General features: G+C 39.0%; 1 protein-coding gene across 1 annotated transcript in view; it reads right to left on the bottom strand.

Annotated features, from left to right (window-relative positions):
• Positions 1-14,911, bottom strand: part of ARHGAP28 (Rho GTPase activating protein 28) — a 75,563-nt gene extending 60,652 nt beyond the window's left edge. The window contains exon 1 of the mRNA XM_021525193.2: positions 14,692-14,911. Within this exon, the coding sequence (XP_021380868.2) occupies positions 14,692-14,822 (131 nt within the window). The 5' untranslated portion in view covers positions 14,823-14,911. The remainder of the gene's footprint in view (positions 1-14,691) is intronic.
• Positions 14,912-21,059: the final 6,148 nt, after the last annotated feature.

The following is a 21,059-nucleotide window of genomic DNA, read 5'->3' as shown; positions in this document are numbered from 1 at the left end:
CCTAAATGGTTATAAAAGCTCACAGTGTAAGTGGCAGTTTGTTTTGTCATCACAACTTGGTTGTGATTCTGAGCCCCAGTAGACTAGGAAAGAATGAATGTAGTTTGGGGATAGCTGACTACCAGACAGAACCTATGAGTTTGGTGGGAATTTGACAATAACTTTTGATCAAGCAAGGAACAAACCGAAATGAAGCCATTTTGCTTTTTGTGAACTGCCTAGTCCTCTAGAGCTGTCCTCCAGAAAATGGTCCCATAGACACAGTTGTCACAACTGCAGGAGATACACCAGTCTATGGGCGGGTTTTTCTTTGCTTCTCCTACACTTTTTGTCCATAGATTTGCCTTAGACCTGCAGTTCTGAAAGCTGACAGGGAGAGTTTTCTGACTTCATTGTAACATTTTGAGGCAATGATATGAGCTGGGTGAATGGTCAGGAGAACCCCAGATCATGCCCTGCCACAGACCAGTCAAGCTTAGAAGTCACCTGAATTTGTCCTTCATGAGCAACTGGACAATGTAATTAATCACCCCAGGTGTCCATCTGTGAAAAAAGTACAACCCAACAATTTTGTATAGAACATTTCTATATGAAACAGAATATGACTAACAATGTGCAAATCAAGTCCATTAAACCTTACAGGAAATGCAGGGAAAGTGATACTCACAGTAAGTTCAAGATAAAGTGTCCAATGAAAATTAGACAACCACAGCAACTCAGAGGAGCCACAGAGCTGCTCTCATTATTTATTTTGTCAATGGGATTAAACCAGCCCATCCATCAAAAAATGCTCAAAGTACTCAGAAATACAGTAAATAATAAAATTTTCTATGGTACAGACAGTACATGTGTCTAAGTGAAGGCTTTCCCCTCAAGATATTATCTGATTGTTTTTTTCATGCAAAACAAGTTAATTTCATTTTTGTTAGGCAAACATTGGATAGTAGCGCAAGGTCAATCACAGCTAACCAAGAAGCTACCCTCTTATCGTAATTTCCAGGGAAGCAGGACTTTCCTATTTACATATTGTATAGGACAGCAGTCAAAACTCAAATACGGTGTAATAAATAATTTGACTTTTAGCATTTCAAGAGTTGCATCAAAGAAATGTACAAAATCAGTCAAAAAACTTCTGCCATCACACCTGCAATGAATGTGTATTTTTAAATGCTTTCTTTGTGAAAATGCCCAGTAACATGTGTGTCAGTTACTTTTACAGGCTTCTCAGTAACAATTTCTACAATCCCTATTCAATATTCTAGTCAAAAATGTTCTTTTCCATATAATCCAATCACAGAACTTTTCAACAGCTTTAATTTCAACAGGTTCATGATTAAATCAGTAATTTAAGTAAAGCACCACATCAAAACAAATCCCTGAATTCAAGAACAAGCCTCAGCTAAAGAATTTTGATGATTTTCATCTGCTTTCATCATGGCTTTAGTCTATCCTTCACTTTACTACTTAGTAATGGGAAAGTGTATCTACTCACAAAGATCTCTTCCAATGCTGTCAAATATTACCCATTTTCAAAGAAAGACTAACCAAGATTTTGTCAACAACAAGGCAAATGCAAAAATAAGCCCTCAACTACTGAGCAAGAGGCACTTCTGGAATAGCCATTCAAGTAGATCTTAGGTATGTTTTCTTTTTTACTTATGTACTTCTTGCTAAGTAATTGCCACTTTACCCTTAGCTTTTGAGTTTTCTTCTAAGTTCCTTTATATTCTATTAATGATTGGAAGTTTTCTTGCTTAAGGTTCATATGTGTATTATTTTCTTTTATCTTCACATGAGTGATACATTTGGTATCTACAGTTAGGATGACGTAGATCTTCACCAATTTTCTTATCTTAGATGCCTAAAATTATACATCTCTATATTTCTATTAATTTCAATTGATGGCTATAATCAGAACCAATTTGATTATTTGTTTTTAGAATATACAACATCACCTGCAAAAACCAAAATACCTTCCCCATTCTTAACATCTACAGGACTCATTCCAAAACCACAAGACTAACTTAGCAAAAGTCAAAAGTAATACCAAAAGCACACAGAATATCACAGGGAGAGGAAAGAAAAATCCCACAATTAACACTTACAGAATTTCTTAAAATCTAGCTATGTCGTTCAAGCTGCTGGCCAGAGGACAGCGGTGCATGAGGCAGAGACACAAAGAGTACATCCTTTGTTACCTGTTCACAAAACTGTTTGAAGTCCACTAAAAAGCAAACTCCTCATACAAAATGACAGATAAGATGAAGGAAAAACACATACATGATTTTGCATCAGCTCTTTTGCTTTCTGCACAGCAATTCCCATGAAGATTGCAATGTAGAATTTTTTTTTCTGTTAGTATTGCTCACTTTTGAGTTTTTATAGCTGCTTGGAGATCTGCATCATTGTATTTGATTTCAGTTAATCAAGCATATAAATGAACAGGAATGCAGACACACAGCACTGTAAAAAAACACAGAAGGAAGTTTTTTCAAACGAAATCCCTTTATTAGGCAGTGGTTCCAGTGATGCAATCAGAATAGGAAGGAAAGCCTGCGTTGTTTCATTGTTTTGTTTGGATTTTGGGGTCCACTGCTAACTTGTGATAATATTTCCATTTGTAAGTATATTTCTCTGAGTGCAATCCAAAAAAGTGACTGTGATGAATCTAAAAGGAAAAATATCCCATTGAGCCTTGCTAAGTTTTTCCATCATGACTGACCATTACAGAATTGCCCCACTCAATTATCTTTCCTGTGTAGCTCAGTGGTTTTTGGCTAAATTCATTGTTTTTCATCAAAGTCCAGAAAATGCACAAAGTGGGTACAATAGAAATGCAATTACAGAGAAATTTAATAATTGATTCATCCCCATGTGGAATTTAGGAGTTCCTAAATAAAAGAATAGTGTGAATAGGATAAATGACAAAAAGAAACACCTCATGTATTGAAGATACAGAGTCAGTCTCAGAATGCTGACACAGGACATTTAGATCTTCAGAGGCAAGCCCAAAGCCTACTGTCATGAGGAGAAGTTCTAGGTCTGACTTTCAGTGTGGTGAGATGTCAATTACATTTGTAATCCTAAGACTCAACTATGTCTAGCCTCCACAGTTCAACAATTAAAACAAACATGTACTCTTCTCCAGAGTGACTTATCTGATTAGCCCACCACAGCACCTAACTCTAAAAAGGATTTTCCTGGTATCATGAACAGAGCACTATGTTTCTCCAGCTTTGGATATCATGGTTTAAGCATGAGAAAGGGCAGAAATGTCAGCTCAAGTAAAGAGGAATTTTCCTTATGTCTCCGAAACATGAAATGCAGAACAGCAGTCTTGCAAAGTCAGCAAACTCTTTTCATCAAATATGAAAGCTATATAGAAGATTAAGAGGTTTCCTTCCCTTCTGTAAGAATATGTCACACCTCTCACTGTACCTAAGGATGTGTAGTTAATTGTTTATACCTGAGATAACCAATTGCTTTCAAGTGATCTTCAGAAGATGTTAAATTTGGTCTGCTATAACTACATTACAGAGCATTACTCATTTTACAGGTAGTTAAAAATTATGGAAAAGTGGTATTAAGTTTTAACTAACTATAGATCATAGAAAAGTACAGAAAAATAAACACTGAGCTTATTATCTTCAGCTATACCAGTTGCTTAAGTATACTGATGTCAGTGAGTGTTTTAAGACCCTGTGAAGATGGCCAAAGCCATAAATATGTGTTTTTTCTAAAGATACCAAAAACCTCTTCCCACTGCCTATGATTTTCCTGGTTTTTTTTCTGGTATGTCGTGCAAACTGATGTACTTAATATCAAAGATTAATCCCATACTAAGTTTAGATTTATTTGAAGTCTTCAAGATTGCCTATCAAATGTTATTACTATGTCCAGTGAATTAACAGGATATGGCTCTTTGTGGGTTTAGGGTAGCCTGGCAGGTGTGCATCATGTCAGAATTTGGGTCATTCCTATTGTTGCACAGTCTGAGGTCCCCTTGGTTTGTATGAAATATATAATCTATCGCAGTGATGGAAACTCATCACCAATAGTCTCAAAGGAGGTAACTTAATCTAGCCATCCACTCCACTGATATAATTAGGAATGCACTTTGCCAGCCTTTGAGGGTTTAACTACAGCTGGCTGGGTTCAAGGCAGTCTCAGAAACCATTCTGTTCTTAGTAACACCATCTATTCACAAAATTACAGACATACTTTCAGCAGATATACCCAGCTGACTGCTGAATGATGTTTTTCCACCCACTTTTGCAGTGGTCAGTGTCTTTTTCAGCATAACTGAAGCACTGGATCAATGCCATGAAATGATTCAGAAACCAAAGGCTGAACTGACAGCTCAAGAATAAAGGTTATAAACCTTATTTACAGAGTTTGAATGTGGCTCAATGCAGTTTCTGAACATCATCATATTTCTGACCCAGCTGATGAAATTTAATTAGAAAGGAGATTCTAATGGATATTCAGATGCTGACTGGCCTCAGTCTTGTTTAAGAAATAAAAGGTTTTCAAGCTCTATACTTCCAGAAAATCAGAACTCTGCTCTTCAGATGGATTACCTAAAAAATCTAACCTAATAAAAATGTAAAATCTTCTTTAAATTTATTCATCAGAACTAGCGCTGGATCCCTGCTGTACCCTTGATTGTTCTGCTGCAGTCTACAGGGATTCAGATGATGAATACTTTCATATTGTTGTCAATAAGCTTTTCTAAGTGAGTATCACAAGCAGCACTCCTTTTTCATGTGCTTTTCCCTTGTAGGAATCTGATTTGCACAAAAGAACAACATATTCTGCTATGGTTCAGGTAAGTTGGATAAAGCTTCCCTTCCAGGCTGCAAAGTATTTGAGAAAATTGCAGTGTAACTTTACAGCTGTTTATGTACCTAAACCTGAAAATACCCAACCTAACCTAATAATCAGCAGAATGGCCTGCTTAGAAAAACACATGCTTTTTTGTTTTGTTTTGGTTTGGGTTTTTTTTTTTCCTTATCAGTCCTGAAGCATTAGTTTAAACACGTTGAATTCCAGCCTTCAAGTTTCCTACAGCCGTGTCAGTGGGACGGACATGGGTTTCCCAGGGCCAGCAGCCAGCAGCTGAGGTAGTGCATCACCATGGCTGTTTCTTAGCTTGGGCAAAACTCTGTGCTAACGTGGCCCTACAGCTCCTGGACACAGGCAGAGGGAGCTCAGATTTGCTTGGAGCCACCCCATGAAAGTATGCTCTGAATTCCTGTGTGCAGTCATTTCGTGGCAATCTTGATATGCACTAAAGCCACGCATTTATTATCTTGCTGTTAAACCACATGATGTCAGACTGAATCTCTTCAGTTTTATTTTTTCTTTTCATTGCTTTATTTGGTTCTTTTTTGCCTGTAATGCAGATTTTCAGCAGAATACAGACATCACAGCTGGGCCTAAATACTAATAGTACACAAATTCCAGTGTCCTGTGTCTGAAAGCAAAAAAAAAAAAAAAAAAAAAAAAAAAAAAAAAAAAAATCAATACACATCTTTCTTACTTCAGAAAGCTTCATGTAAGGAGGAGAATGCTACCCCTAAAAATTACAACTTAACTGTATCTTTTAGAATTTTTGATAGCACTAAGTGTCAATTACAGACATCCTTGTTATCCACATGAATATCATACCCCATGTTTGAATCTGGAAAGAGAAAATAAGCCTCCATGGACATCCCGTGACAATAAACTCCATGATGTACAGATGCGTGATTACTGAAAACCAGTGATTTATTGTTGCATGACATATCAGGCAGATTTGCTTGCGTTCAGTGTAGACTGGAGCAAGCTGTTTTGGCTTGCATGATGTTACTGCATTGCTGAGTGTGGCACAGTTAACTTCAGGCCAGGGTTAGCTAAATCTGGTAAAACAAATTTAGTAGTTAAAAAAAAAGGCCAAAGAGATGGAGTCCATTAAGGATGAAATGCATTTTGACCACACAAAATAGCTGCAGAATCAATGTCTCTTCCAAAAACGTGGTGTGCTTCCTAAATACAGAACATGGAGTTCCTATACGATGAAGAAAGCTCTTCAAAAACTGACATAGGTTGTCTTGTTTGTTTATTTTTAATTGGTACTCATTGTCAGAGGCAACAGATGATTTGAACAAATATGCTTGAAGAAAATTCCAGTTAATATTTGACTTGTAGGACAAGTAATTCTAATGTTTACCATATACTCTGAATTGTTAATAACATGTGGGTAACCATAAACCTTATGCTCCCTCTATGGGCTTGCATATATTCTACACACAGGAAAATAGAATAAATGAATACTTCCAGAAAATTTAAATTACCAGTAATGTTAAAATTCTCATGTGCTAATCGCTTTGCTAATTGAAAGAAAGAAGGAGTGAAGAAAGCAAACAAACAAGGCGGCAACAAAGAATTGCCACAGATCACAGGGCCTTACAGTGAAAAAAATCCTCTGAGTGGAAGATGTAAGAAAGACTCATATGAGGCAGACACTATTGTTTCAGCAAGTGACAAAAGATTCCCAAGTACTTAAAAAATCCCTTTCCTTTTCTTGGAAAGCTGTCCTAGCTTCCTTCTTCCCACTCTCTCTCCAAAAGTGAGCACTTGCAATTTAAAATCCCTGCTGCAGCTTGAGTACCAGGGCTTCCCTTGCCTCTGTTCGTCAGGATAAACTCTCTGCTTCCATTCACCTCCTTGCACATGTGTGACCTGGGCACCATCTGGCCCACAAATGGCCAAGAACAGCTGAGCCTGAAAAACATCTTCGCAGAATGCCCTAGGCCCCCGTGCTCCATGTTTCACCTGTATTTACAGCAAAGATTTTATAATCATCTCTGATACATACAGACAAATATTTAGAACTCAGGTTTTCAAAATATTTGAGTAACAGAGGGAAGTAGTGCATAAAGAAGTCAGGCCTAGTCATTGTTACGTTTTAATTATCTAAGACTTCATACGGATGCCCTATTCTGCAAGAATACAGTTAAAGAAGTCAGCCTGACTTGAGACAGGAGATAGCACTATCAAATCATGCCCTGTAAGCAAAATTATTGACAAAAGTATATGAGTTCTAATTATTTGATTCCATTTCCACTAAATTCAGAGGTAAAACCTCTATTACTATGCCTGAGTGTCCTTTAAGTCAGTCTGTATGTACAAACAAGACTCATACCCCACTTGAGTTTCACTGCCTGATTTATTATTGATGTTTTATTAAATTAGAATGAAGAAAAGGACTAATTCATGTTGGCTTGAATGCTATCCAGTTCTTGCTCTTATACCAAGGTTAACCTTAAAAAGGATCTATCCTTCTCACTTCTAAATTCCCTCTTGACCACTAGGTATGATAATCACTGGGCCAGAAAACATGATTGGATGTCATTTTGTTCTGAGTTTTCATTAGAGAAACTGATGTTGAGGAGGCTCTCCACTGCCATATCTATATTTTGCATTGATTAACTCAGTCTGGCTATCTGCAGGCTCTGCAGGGACATAATTAACAAAGAACCTACTATTCCATGAGTCAAATTCAGGCCTTTATACATTCATTATGCCCTTCCCAAGTCTTAGCATTTGAAAACTAGGGTTTTTTTAATTAGCTCTAGTAAAATATGAAGTCTTACAGCTCTAGAGCTTCTTCCATCTCTGGCAGCAAATTATGAGAGTTACTTGGTGGCTGTTGTCCTGAGGTTTAATGCACAGGTACTTAAAACACAGTTCCCTGGCTTGTCTCTTGTTTTACTTGTCTTTCATCTGATAAATGATGTCAACACAGATGTACTTCTACATCTGATACTTCTTCTCCATATATACTTGTTCTCCTCTTGTTTCTCTCTGGTAGGGCTCTTCTACCCTCCACAAAAAGCCTTATAGTCATTATCTTGCTCCTTATCTGGTCAGAGGACCTTCTGCACCAAGAAATTTTTAAAAAGGCTTGTGTAGCCCTCAGGCAGAAATTAACAGCAACGTCTAGTGGGAGAGATTTCTGTCTCTCCTTTGTTCAGCTGCCCTCTGCCTAAGCATCCAAAGTAAGTCCATCCTAAACTGGACAATTTCATGTATCTGAAAATCCTGCAGACCTACAGTAGCTGAGTATTACACAGCATCCCAAATAAGACAACATAACTGTCTTTAAACGAACAAGCTGATTAAAGACTCCCTGCTCCAGTGTTTATTCCACTCTCCTCAGAGACTCTGACAGTGTCTGGAAAGTTAAGATATGGCAGGGGAAAAAATAAATCACAGAAATGAGGGATCCCTCACAGATCATCAATCTTTAGCTTGCATTAATTACAAGGTATGCCAACTCAAGAACTTCTGTTGATCTCTGCTGAAACAGTCCTTCAGGTTTTTTCAAACAACCTGTCATTTAAACCATTTCATGTTTTGATTTCAAAATCACTACTTAATGCCATTCCAAGCCCCATGTGTCTGTTGGGACTTGAGGCCCAGCTGTAAATTTCCCCACCACAAAACAACATTTATGAGTTCTTTCTTTTCTGACTCCAGATCCTTTTATTTGCACACAAGGATGCAAATCAGGTAATGCACCTAGGAATGTGGTCCTTCTCCTGTCCTCCTTTGCTCCCCTCTTCTTCCAACCCCAGTGCAACACGACACACCCCCTTGTATTTTATTTTTATATGTCTTCCTGTTCTGAGTCCCTAGCACGCAGACAGAACTTGGAAGACCAGGGTGGTATGAGTTGATTTTCACTGAGAGAGAAAGTAGGAGTCAGGAAAAGGGGGGCCAAAATTCTAGGTAGGATGCTTAGCTTCAGTCACCACCTTGGGATGGGACTCTGGGTTCTGTTCTCTGGGTACCTCTCCTGTGCTTTTTGAATGCAGCCACCATGGTGGTACCTGAAGGCTGCATAGAATATGGTCCTGCCCCTCTGGCAGATGTGCTGCCAGCTGGGCTGGCTCTGCTGTGCTGCTGGGACAGCTGGAGCTGAGCAATGCAGTGGGCCAAATGGCTGCTCTACTGGGGTTAGCTGAAATCCAGGATATTAGCTTGACTGTTTGCTGTGGATACCCCACACTATTTCAGGATGTGATTCTATATTTGTACAGCACTAACCAGATGCTTTTCAGATCGTGCTCGAGGTAAGTACTTTTACTAGTACTCCATAGTTGTGTCTTGCAGTTGCCACCTCTACACGTTTTCCACACATTTGCACTGAATTATTATGATCTCCTGTGCAGAAGTAACACTAAGGTTGTGGATTCCTGGCAGTTTGTTATGCCAGTGATGTCAGGCTACCAGATGCAATCTGAACAAGACTGTGTAGGGCATGCAGGGCTCTCAGGTCCTACTCTTTTTTTTGCAGGCAGTTCCAACACTCATGTAATCAGAGATAAGTGACTTAGTTAAAAATGAATGGGGCAGCTGGCTAAATGCTCAACCCAACAAAATGATCAAAGGGACAGTGCCAGATGTTTTTCATTAGCTCTACATATGGAGGTACCAGGGAGAGCAGCAGGAGCACCAAACTAAAAAGAAACCAGAGAAGCCAACTCTAGTTTCAACCACAACATGAGGAGCTGGCTATAAATACTACATTCCTCAGAGTGGCTCCCAGAGGACAAGGATATTTCTAAAACCTACAGGAAAAGTGTGTCTACTATTGTCTGACTTATTTATATTCATCCTCCTGGTAAGTATTTTATTAAGAATTATTATTATTAGCATCTATAAAAATATACTTTAAAAATCATATTTTAGAAAGCTTCTTTAAGTTGTAACAACTTACTTCCATAATTTTTTTTGTTTGGTGCAACTGGTGCCGATGCTGTTTCTTCCTAGGCTACTGATTTCTGGGATTTTCTTTATCACATTTAGTACATGTAAAATTTTTAAATTCATAGCTTTCTAGTCCAAGTTACTGCAAAAGGCTCAAGTCATGTCAAGATCTACTGTGGAAAAGGAGCCAGATTTTTATTTTTGCCTTCTGGGAAAGTTTATGATAAGGTGAGATAAACATCCAAAATAGTTAAGGTTGTTTATCCTGCATCACCAAGAAGACATTCTTGACATCACTTGTATACAACTGAGCAGGGGAGCTGCTCAATCAACACTGACAGAAATCCAACCCAGATCACCTGGCCCTGGGGCTTACAGACCTTACTTCAGTGAGATAAAATCTGCTTCTGTTGGGATAAAACCTGAGCTGTTCACATAGCTTGTCCTGTCACAAGACAAATTTTGGTCTGTAAATACTCCTCCTGCAGTTGTATTTCTTCCAGGGAATTATTTCTGGACACTTAAGCTCACCTTGACATATATCTGTAGTATCTTGGGGCTTGCAAGGAGGAATGAATCCTACAAAACAATCTGGTGTCATGCTTGTCCAGTGTAATGACTTGACTACCAGCTCCAACTCTGCAAGTCTTAGACTTGGAGAGCAGGTAACTCAATCCACAGTATTTTTCAACCAATATAGAAAATATTCTTATTCTTTTTTGACTCTTCAGTTTAGTGATGTCTGCCTGAAAGTCAACCCTCTGACAGTAGGAGGGAGGCATGCTGAATGCAAAGAGATTGGGAAGGCATTTCTCTGAAACAACTGGAAGTACCAGACTTGCAGGGGACTAGGGAAGTTAAGAAGGGCTCGTGGCTGTGCTGATCAGTAGTGCTGACATCTACTTTGACATCTTACCTATGTAAGGTAAAGCAAGCTCCTAGGTTTGGTAATATATATATGCTGCTCTTTGTGTGATTATTGATTGAAAAGGTTACTCCATGTATAAAAAGCTCTTAATTTGCACTTTAAAAGCTGCTCTCACACCATTCTGCAGAAACAAACCCAATGAACATGCTTTTTCTTTCCCCTAATTATTATTTTATGCTCATGTAAGTGACAGCCACTTATTGCAGTGAAAATGTGATTTGCAGTAGAGGATGAGTTCTTTGGTGGTAGATGTGCTGATAGCAAACAGAGGAACACACTAATTATCATACTGAAGTCAAGGAAAGCTGGAGCATGACTCATTTAGGAATGCTTTGTCTTCCCCTAATTGCATAATTACCTTAGAGAGCTCTCTGACCATTTGGCATAAAGGTCACGCCTGTTTCCTCTGAGCATGGGAGTTATTCCTGTGCTACTCCTAACAGGATAGAAAGTGGATGTGAGAAAGACATATGGCCATGGCCCAAATTTTCCTCTATATAACCCAGGAACAGTATTTGTGCACTACAAAGTCCTTCATTCTCTGAAATGAGAAAGCCAAAGTTGACCATTAAGTAACATGAATCAGCACTTTAACCTTTGCACTAAGACAGGATCTGTATTGACAGGGATAGTGTGATATTCTGGGTTCTTTGGTGCTGGTACTTGTGACATCTATTTTCTAATAAACATGATTTAAAAAGAGCTATGAGGTTGCCACAAGAACAAGAATCTTTCCCATTATACTCGTATGCTGTAAAGCTAGCCTGACTTGCAAGCAAACAAAACAGATCTCCCCAACACCTCATTCTCACAAGCAATAAATAAAAAAAAAAAAAGATACGAGTACTATAAATGCTTATAAAATGCACATAAAAGCAGATGGTAAGCTAAGGAAAGAGACCTTAATATCCCATGAGAAAATGGAAAATTAACTTGCTAGTTATATTAGCATTAAAGGAAGGTTTGCCTGGAGAATTCTTCTAGGATACTCAATAGTGCAGTTTTCAGGGCTCACCCCAGCTCATGTATAGAACTGATTAAATAAGTCTGCAAGATGCAACAGAGAAACATATAATTGAACTATATGGATAATTGAAGTAAAGATATTAAAATCGTTAGTCCCTCTGATAAACTCTTGTTCTGGAGGAAGGCTGGAATTTGTGGTCCCTTTCTTAGCCACTTTATTGATGTTATCCAGTGCTATATTTGGAAGCTACAATTCTCCTTTGCAAACTGGTGATGTCATCACTATGCAGTCAAACTTTCATCCCACTCTCCTCTTCATTATTTCTATGAATTTTCCATCCTTCACTGTACACAGATCCATCCTCCATTCAAAGCAATTTAAGCACATTTTCTCCTGTTCTCCTTACAGCCCACCAGCTACTATCCCCTAAGTTATTATGGGGTATATACCCACTGGGTGTAGAAATGGAAATACTTGCAGCTGCTACACTTCATGCTGACCCTGATGCTGGCAGCGTGTTTTAGAAATGCACACAGGATACCAGCCTGGTTGGCCCTGTGAGAGTTGTGCATGAATATGAATCCAAGTGGCCTGATGCATCTGTCAGTGTAACCTTTTGTGTACATTGGCTTCTCAGCTGTGTGTCTGGATTGTCAAGAGTATTTAAGATTACTTATTTGTTTAGGGGCTCATGATGGTTACTTAAATATTTCCTTCTTTTTTTATCAGTGTTCTTTTTTGACAGTGGGGAGTGATGCAGTTAATTGCTGGCTGAGGCTGCATTAGATTCCACTTTTTGTGAGAAAACTCTCATCAGAGGGTTTCCAAAGGGAAAATTTCTGCAAGAGAAAATAGCTGGAAGACAACTCCAAGCGTGACTCTGGTGAGTGGAGCTATTCTAATACAAAGAGTGCATCACTCTAAAGCAAGCAAAATGTTATGACAAGAGAAAGGAAAATGAAGAATCTTGATCCCTAAACTGAGAGAGAACGGGTCAGCAGTTTACTACATTAAAGGCTAATATCCAAGACAGATTATATTCTCATGAATAAATATCTCAAACACAGACTACTTTAGAGCTACATATAACTTAAGCAGCTAACTTCAGGCTCTGGGTCCCAACTGTTTTTGTTATCAAACATGAAAAGGGTGACACCTCTGCTCTTTTCATGCTTTTTTGAATAATTTTCCTGAAGAGTTAAGGAGTTAACACGCCATAGTGTGGGTAGCTGCCCTAGGGATCAAGGAACACCAGACAGAACCTATAATAAAAGGTCTTGGATTAGATGGCGGCTGAGGAAACTATACAAAAAATGCAGTCCAGGAAAGAGTTCTTAGAAGATGAAGTAGGGATTAAGCCAGAGCCTGTTTTACCATTTGCTAAAACACTCAGTACATTTGCCTTCATGGGTTCTGCATTCCAGAGGACTTCATGCTGGGTTAATAAAATCACTCTCTCGAACAGGCTTTGTAAATTCAGATAGCCACTGACTTCCCATATGGCAGAATTTGACTATTGCTATTAGACAGCTGTGGGAAGCTGAGTACAAGAAAGGGGAGATATCACCAAAATCTTATAGATATGTAGACATAGAGAGAGACACATGGCTTTGCCTCATGGCAGGAGCTTCCAAAATATGTTCCTCATCAAAATGTCAGGATCCGCTTTAGTTTTTCCTTTCAGGAACTGTAATTGGCACTTCTGCTTTTTGTAGGTGATATACATGTGGTTTATGTGAGATTTAAACCCTCAGACACTCTGAGCTTAAGTTTCAAGTGCATTTTAAAACAATTAGCACGCCTACAAGAAAAACAGCAAAATACCACATTTCTGTTGCTCACAAACTTAGAGGGAGATTGAGTTTATGCTCTTCCTAAGGGAAGAGCACAGAGAAAAAAAATGCATACTTCCCTGTAACCCAATGCCAAACCACTGCTCTCTGTTTTGAGTAGCAAATGCCATTCTTACTGCGTCTAAAAGCCCAGACTCCGTTTCTTTTCTCAACATGTAATTGTGTATTTTGGTACTGCTCTCAAACAGCAGTTTACCAGAACAAAGGAGTTATCTTTATGGGACAGCCAGGGAAACACACAAAGAACAGGAAGATGCAGCTAATCTAAATAATGACATTGAAAACAAAATAGCTATTGGGCTATAAATAAACAATATGAAGTAAATATAATTATTTTTATTACGAGAAGACACAGAATTAATTCATGAGGATAATGTCATCTGCTGTTTCTTCAGACTTTAGTTCTTATTTTTTCAGTCAAGCCATAGGCAAGACTTGCTACTTTCTTCAACTTTTTACAGTATGAACTTTTATATCACTTCTTTTGGAGAAAGTTGCAAAACACAGATATGTATGTTTAGGAGAAAGATCAGACTTTCTAAAATAGTGAAACTGCTCAAACCACTTGTTTTCGAACTGTGCAAATACATGCATTCTTACAAGGCAGGAAGGTAAATATACACACGACTGCATTAATTAAGACAATACTTAGTTTCCTGCAACACAAAGGAATTTTCGTATTTAGACAAAGTTTTTAGCGATGCAGTCTCCCATTGTGTGTAGGTGGGTGTGCAAAGCAAAGCAGCAACCTCAGTTTCACGGATAAAAGCACAAGGGCTGGTTTTGACCCGGCGAGTGAACGGAGAAAGAATTAAATAATCCTCTAAACCAAAGCCAGAATCAACTTTCTGAGTGCCAAGCTCAGCCGGTCCCACCACCTCACTTTTCGTCAATACAGTCCTGAGCGATCTGAGCAGAAGCCTGAGCCACGTGCCTTTTTCGCAGGGACTGTCTTGGTGCGTATCCTGGGCAGCAAACTGGGCTGATCTGTCGCCTTGCCACATTTAAAACACGCACTCGTGTTTCCCCGTCCCAGCGCCAACCCGCAGCCCTGCGCTGAACCGCTTCCCCGGCGGAGACACGCCAGGAGCAGAGCGAAGCGCTCAGGCTGGCACAGGACACACACCCAGGACACACACACATCCAGCGCTGGCCATGCCACCGGCCCCCCGCCCCTCAGGCCTTACCTGCTGGTGGGCGAATGGCTGGGCGGGATGTCCTGTACGAAGCTCTGCTCCATGCCCGGGATCCTGGCCGGGCTGTGGGGATGGTAGGCTGTCAGCACCACGCTGCCCGAGTCCTTCATCTCCATGGTCATAGGCACATGCCGGCCGCGCTGCGGGCGACGCCGGCGGGCGGGCGAGTGGCCCCGTCACAGGCACCAGCCCATGGCCCGGCCCGGCGGCCGCTCGCCGCTGCCGGCTGTCAGGAGAGCTGTGGCACCGAGACACGGCTCCTCTCCCTGTCAGCGAAGCTCAATTAGCATAAATTCAAAAACACCGCCCACAAAACAACCCACGGGGAAGTTACTACATTCCTAGGAAAAGAGAAACCTGAGATAATCCTGCCGTCCTGCACGGGACGCTTCCTGCCCGAACACTTCCCCCCCGCGAATAGTTCTCTACTTACTTGTTTGTTTTTTTTTTCTTGTTTCCTTTTTAAAAGCAAATTCGCGCTACTCCTCCTGTTCCTGAATTAGTCTTGCCTAAGTGAAACGATCTGTTGGACAGCACTACTCAAGCACACAGACACATGGTTTGGTGGAGCAGGGACTCTTCCAAGGGATGCAGGAACCGCGCGGGATCTGCTCCGTTTAAATCACCAAGCAGCGGGAGCTGTGATTTCCTACATGCTGGATCATTTCCATGGCGAGGAACTGCACTTGCTGTCTCCTGAAAACAGATTAAGCTTTCGTTTTGCCTGATATGGCTGTGTGCATACTTTGAAAAGCAGTGGAAAATGAGTGAATTACTCCTGTTCATCTGGAGCAATCCTGTAAATAAATACACACCAATATACTTGATATTTTTTCATGATTTAACTTGATCTCTCTGTGTTAATTAAGTGCTTTTCACTCAAAGGAGACAATCAAGAAGAACAATCAGGGTCTCATTCTGAAATAATACTCAGAGAAAACTCTGTAGGACAAAGTGAGAAAATTTGTAAATCCCTTTATTTTCCTTTGCCACTTCTTTAGGGTTTGTTTGTTTGTTTTTTTAAAGATAAGTTTCTGATAAATGCAAATTCCTGAAAACTACTGTCCTGTCTATGAAATCATGTCAAAGATGTTCCTATTTTACTCATTGGGCCACATGTCTCTGGGCACCTTTTGAGCACAGCTGTGAAAGACCGACCTCCGTGCAGCTTTGGCACAGCTGCCAGCAGCATCCTGAGCACAAGTTCACTCCAAAATGCTTGTTGGTCTTCTCTTTTGTGTCTCCCTTGAGTGAGGATTCTCTCTCCAGCACTGCTATGCAGTGCTATATTACACTGTCAGTCTCTCTGGTGAAGCAGCTCAGGTTTTTAATCATAAAATTATCTTCTCACCTCCACCCTCCCCCTGAACTGGGTACCCTGCCTGGAGGGACACAGTGGTTTCAGTCAAACACGCTGCTGCGACTCATGTAGGCAGTGCCCAAGTTAATTTTAAATTAGCCAGCATAGGACACTGATAAAGGTACACTTGGCAGCACTTCTTGCCAGACTCACCCAGGAAGCATAAATATTTGAATGTACTGAGCCTCTAAGCCTGCTCTTGCTATGCTGTTAAGATATCCTGGCTCAAATATTTTCAGGCCAGGTTGCCCAGGATAAAATCATGGCTGCTTACATGGCAGTGTGGACGCCTTCTAGGAGCTTCCATGCAGCCACGTACAGATGACAGAAATGAAGGAGAAGGCTCTGAGTAATCCCTGGAAGCAGCACTAGGACCATAGGCCGTGGTGCCATGAGTGATGGCTGGGATGAAGGCAATGACCAGTGTTCTGTGATTACTGGGGTGTTCGGTCTTATCCTGGTTTTACATTTTCCTTCCTAGACCAGAGGGTGAGAAATCCCCTTCTCTGAAAAGGGGGAGTAATTGTTAATAGAACTTTATATTTGGCACAAATGCAAATAGGTATTTTGAATAATAATCAACCAATATGTATATATCAAACAGGATCTGAGAGCAAAAAACGATAAATATATGTTATAAAATATTTGCTGACACCCTTTAAGGATGTTCTTCACAATTTACTTCAAGAAATTAAGCACCTGAAAAAGCACACATAGTGAAATGAACCAAACACTATCAAAAAGGAAGTGGATGTCCTTTAGGAGATCAGGATGCTGACAAAATATTGGCTAAACTCCAGGAAAGCCTTTTCCTTTCTAAACACTAGTCTTTTTGCAGTACCATCAGCCAAAAAGTGATGATTATGTGTTTTAAGATATGTATAGATAAAGCCCACACTAGAAATGCAATATATTTTTAGTATTATTTTTATTTTCTCTTTCCATAATAAAACCCTTCAAACACCAACATTTAGAAAGTATACAGCTACCATCTCAATAGAAAAATGCATATAAATAAAGGAGGTCCACACTTATTAAATGGGATTTTCTCTAAGAAAAAATAAACATTGAAGATTTTATTTGGAGATTTATAAAGGGCTGATGTGCAATCTGAAGGCATATATAGAGATGGTAGACTATTTGGCAAAAGTACAAATAGATATTTTGAAAACTGATCAGCCAAAAGACATGTATCAAACCAAGAGCTAAAAATGTTTATATGCCTAATTGCTCTTGGGGTTAGACATCTGCATCTTATTGAAACCCCAAAAAATATGCTAAATCAACTAGACACACACATCAGCCTTTAAACAGAGTTTTAACTGGGCTAATGAACAGCCATAAGAAAAGTGTACAAGACAACATGAGCTGGACTCCAGCTCTATCAGAGCAATTCTGTTCCCAATGAAGTTGTTTTCCTGGTTTATAAGGAAACAAGTAGGAAAGTATTTTAATCCAATGTGTTTGTGTTTCTGCAAGATTCCCTTGAATACTAGTTTGTGAAGCACTCAGGACTGTGACAGTTCTAATTGTTTTTTCAGATACTTAATAGCTTTCTAGACCTTTCAAATACTATGCAAATGACATTTTAGTGGGAAGAAAATATTGTGAGGATCATTTTGGTGGCAAGCAGTAAAGTGAAGGTGCAGTAAGAGAAGAGTCTGTGGGGAGTCTGTGGTCCATAATCCCATGAGCAGCTGTCTTGGGTTTTGTAGTCAAGGGGCTTGTGCTTTCAAATTTTAAGTTGTGCTTCTGTCAAGGGGAGTGCTTTGTACTTTCACACATTTGCAAAATAATTAATAAAAAATAATTCTATAAGAATTAGTGGGCTTGAACTAGGAGTGAGAAATCTTTACTGACCTGTTACTTCAGAAACGTACATTAGTGGCTATATGCTTGTATGATCAAGCCTTCAGCTCATCTGTTGAAGAATATCTGTGACAGCCATAAACAAGAAATATAAACACACAGAAAGTCACTAGTTCAAGGTTACTGAAATGAAAAAGAAAAGTGTTGCTGTTATTAATAGCAATTCTGTATCTACATTTAATTAATTAATAACCATTTTGGCAGCAAGATGATGGGCAACATTTGCATAGCACATTTAGTACCTATTGCTTCGAAAGGAACTCTAATGTTTTCAAACTGATTTAAACAGCCTTTTCTGGTCAAATTCAAGGGGGTGTTGTTACTTAAAGGAATAGGATTTGTCAGCTAGGGATTCTTGTCCTGACATGGTCAGAACATTCACCATTAAGAGTAGATCCTGGAAAGTGGAAGATTCCCCTTTGAACTGCAAAACACACAAAAGTCTCTGAATTTCATTGCTCATTTTCAGCTTAAATTACCCAGGGCAAAATTAGACAAAATTGGCAAAACCCAGAAGTTAATTTTGGACCAGATTAACTTCAGTTTATGTTAGATTATGTTTTATAAGGAAGCTGTGTAAAGCACAGCATTTTTCACTGGTTAAATCAAGGGAAAATGAGTGAAATAATACATAGAAAAATGTAATTCTTGCACTGTCTAAATTTCCCCAGCCCTCTTGCAGTAAATTTTGTATCTGTCTGTGTGAAAGTAACCAAATCCAGAACCACTGTATTTCTTCATCTTTATTTGGGAGGTTGGTAGGGGGATCAAGGAGGTGGAGAAGGCAAAGGGTATCTCTTACTTCTCTCTAATTTTTCATTTGGATGGAAAGATGTTTGGGTGGGGAGCAGAAAGCCTCATCATACCAAAGAGTTGGTGCCAGCAGAAAGCACCTGGACTGTCTCAGAACAAGCAGTGACACAACATTGCATAAAAACCAAGTGCAGTGATGTGTGCATCTTCTACTGCTCAGTACCAATTCACACGAAAAAAAAGTGTCTGAGAAGGGGCTGACTTTGTGTCAGGAGAATTTTCACTGTGTCTTGAGGTCTATTTCCTTTCAGATAATTTTATGTGTAATGAAGGATATTTTTTAATCTTGGTTTAGCCTCTGAACCTTATATTCTGGTGATACTGGAAGCATTAGAGTCTTTTTTTCTACTATAAAGGAGAGCTGTGCGTGTGCCTTGTTGTGGTCAGCTGGGAAAATGAGGGCATGGGTGAGACCTACTGCTTTTATAACACTGAAAAAGACATAAATGAAAAAAATAAAAAAAATTGAGAAAAATATTTGTTATTCTGCTTTGTCTTTTCAAACTGAGAACAGAAACGACAGAGAATACTGTTGCTTATCCTTTAAAAGGAGGCTAATTAACAAGGCTATTTAAGCAAAGATAATAGAAATCAGGTATTGTGGCAACTGGTGGTTTTGCAAAGGTTTGTAATTAAAGTATAAAACAAGCATTCATCTTTGTTAAATATAGCCTCACATTTTTTGGTTCCAGACTCAATTTAAATATATACCACATTTTGGTGAATTTTAACATGGTCTTTTAAAAATTGATTTACTATGGATTCTTTTATCCTATAAAGGATATTAAAGGGTAGAAAAAATTATTTACGCAACTTTGTGTAGTTTCTTGCTGAACAGTGACCCTCATTTATTTTCTAAGATCTTAAAAGTTGCTTCTCCTTAACCCAGATGAAACTACCCACATATTATTCCCATGTTAATTATGTCCAGAAAGGAAACTTCCTTAATCTGTCTGCCACAATAGGGCTTTCTGGAGGTTTACTTTCAGAAAAAGCTCATATCCTTTCATTCATCCATGAGGTTTATGCTCCTTCATGACATGTTGATCTAAGCACTTCAGCTGGGACAGCTGACATCCACAGCTGAATGCTGTGGTCTGTTTTTTCTTTTTTTGTTCTGAGGCAGTAAGTTAAAATTACATGAAGGAGTGGTAATGTGGTTAAGAAAAGTAGCACTGGGAGAGGCTGGTTTCTTCTTTGAAATGTTCCTCTAAGCACGAGCTGAAAATGGGAATTTGTTTCTGCAGTGTGGAAGGGGAAAAATGGTCATGGATAGACAGCAATGAGCATTTTCAGTACATATGTGTATGTCCTGGAAATTGAGTCCTCATATTCAGATGATACTTATTTATAAACATTTATAGATTATGCATCATACAAATAGGTTAGTAATAAAAAGTTAAATAGGAAGATAGGGTTTTGTATAAAAAGCCAACCAGGGATTTATACCTTTAGTCTTATAAAAAGTACTGTTTTCCAGGGGCCAGTCAAACTCCTAAGAGGCTGTGTATATTTGTGCGTATATGTATTTGTTTAGGATATGTATATATATTCACATTGCACCTCCTCACCCTCCACCTTTAACCACCATTTTAACATTTAAGAAAGGTATTCCTTTTTTTTAGGCAACAAAGGAAAAATGCAATTTCTGAAGTTAGTAATGATTTGTGAATCTACCTTTATCCTTACAGCAGCACTTTGGTAGTATATCCAAACACAAGAAAAAGAAGGTTGCCTCTTTCTTTTTACATTCATAAATCACTTCACATTCAGCCTTTTTGTAACATTTATAACCCTGAAACAACAAAATTTACTAGGGATGGCTTTATGTAAAATACAATGTGTATTTCCCCATAATCCTGCCAATGATTTTTCCATTTTGCCGTTTCATAACTGAGCTTTTTTCCCAGGCAGTAGCAGTAGACCCCAGCTCTGCTGGTGTATTTGAAAGCTGAGCTATGTGTTCACCAGGGGACAGCTCTGTTAATTAAACCATTCTTTAAGCTATGTTCTGAGGAATATGTGAGAAACTTGATGAAGCAAGGTAGAAAGGTGTTAACAGGAACCACTAATGTTCCTTGGGCACATAGCCAGACATGTCAATATCAGCTGCCTTGTTTTGATTGCATTCTACTCCTTTTCAAGAGTAATCAAGAGCTGCATTTTTTTAAATTACAGAGTCGAATAGCATGATTAACTGGATTTTTCACATCTCCATACAAGGAGTGAAACCTCAAATTCACCTTCCCATCTATAGAAGAGGGGTGTATTTCAAAAAGCATATCTTACATCTTCATCCTGCTTTCACATTCTGTGT

The sequence above is a fragment of the Lonchura striata genome, chromosome 1 (assembly GCF_046129695.1).
Source record: "Lonchura striata isolate bLonStr1 chromosome 1, bLonStr1.mat, whole genome shotgun sequence".
Taxonomy (NCBI): domain Eukaryota; kingdom Metazoa; phylum Chordata; class Aves; order Passeriformes; family Estrildidae; genus Lonchura; species Lonchura striata.
Note: the sequence above shows the minus strand (reverse complement) of the source record. Positions and strands in the feature narration are given on the sequence as shown.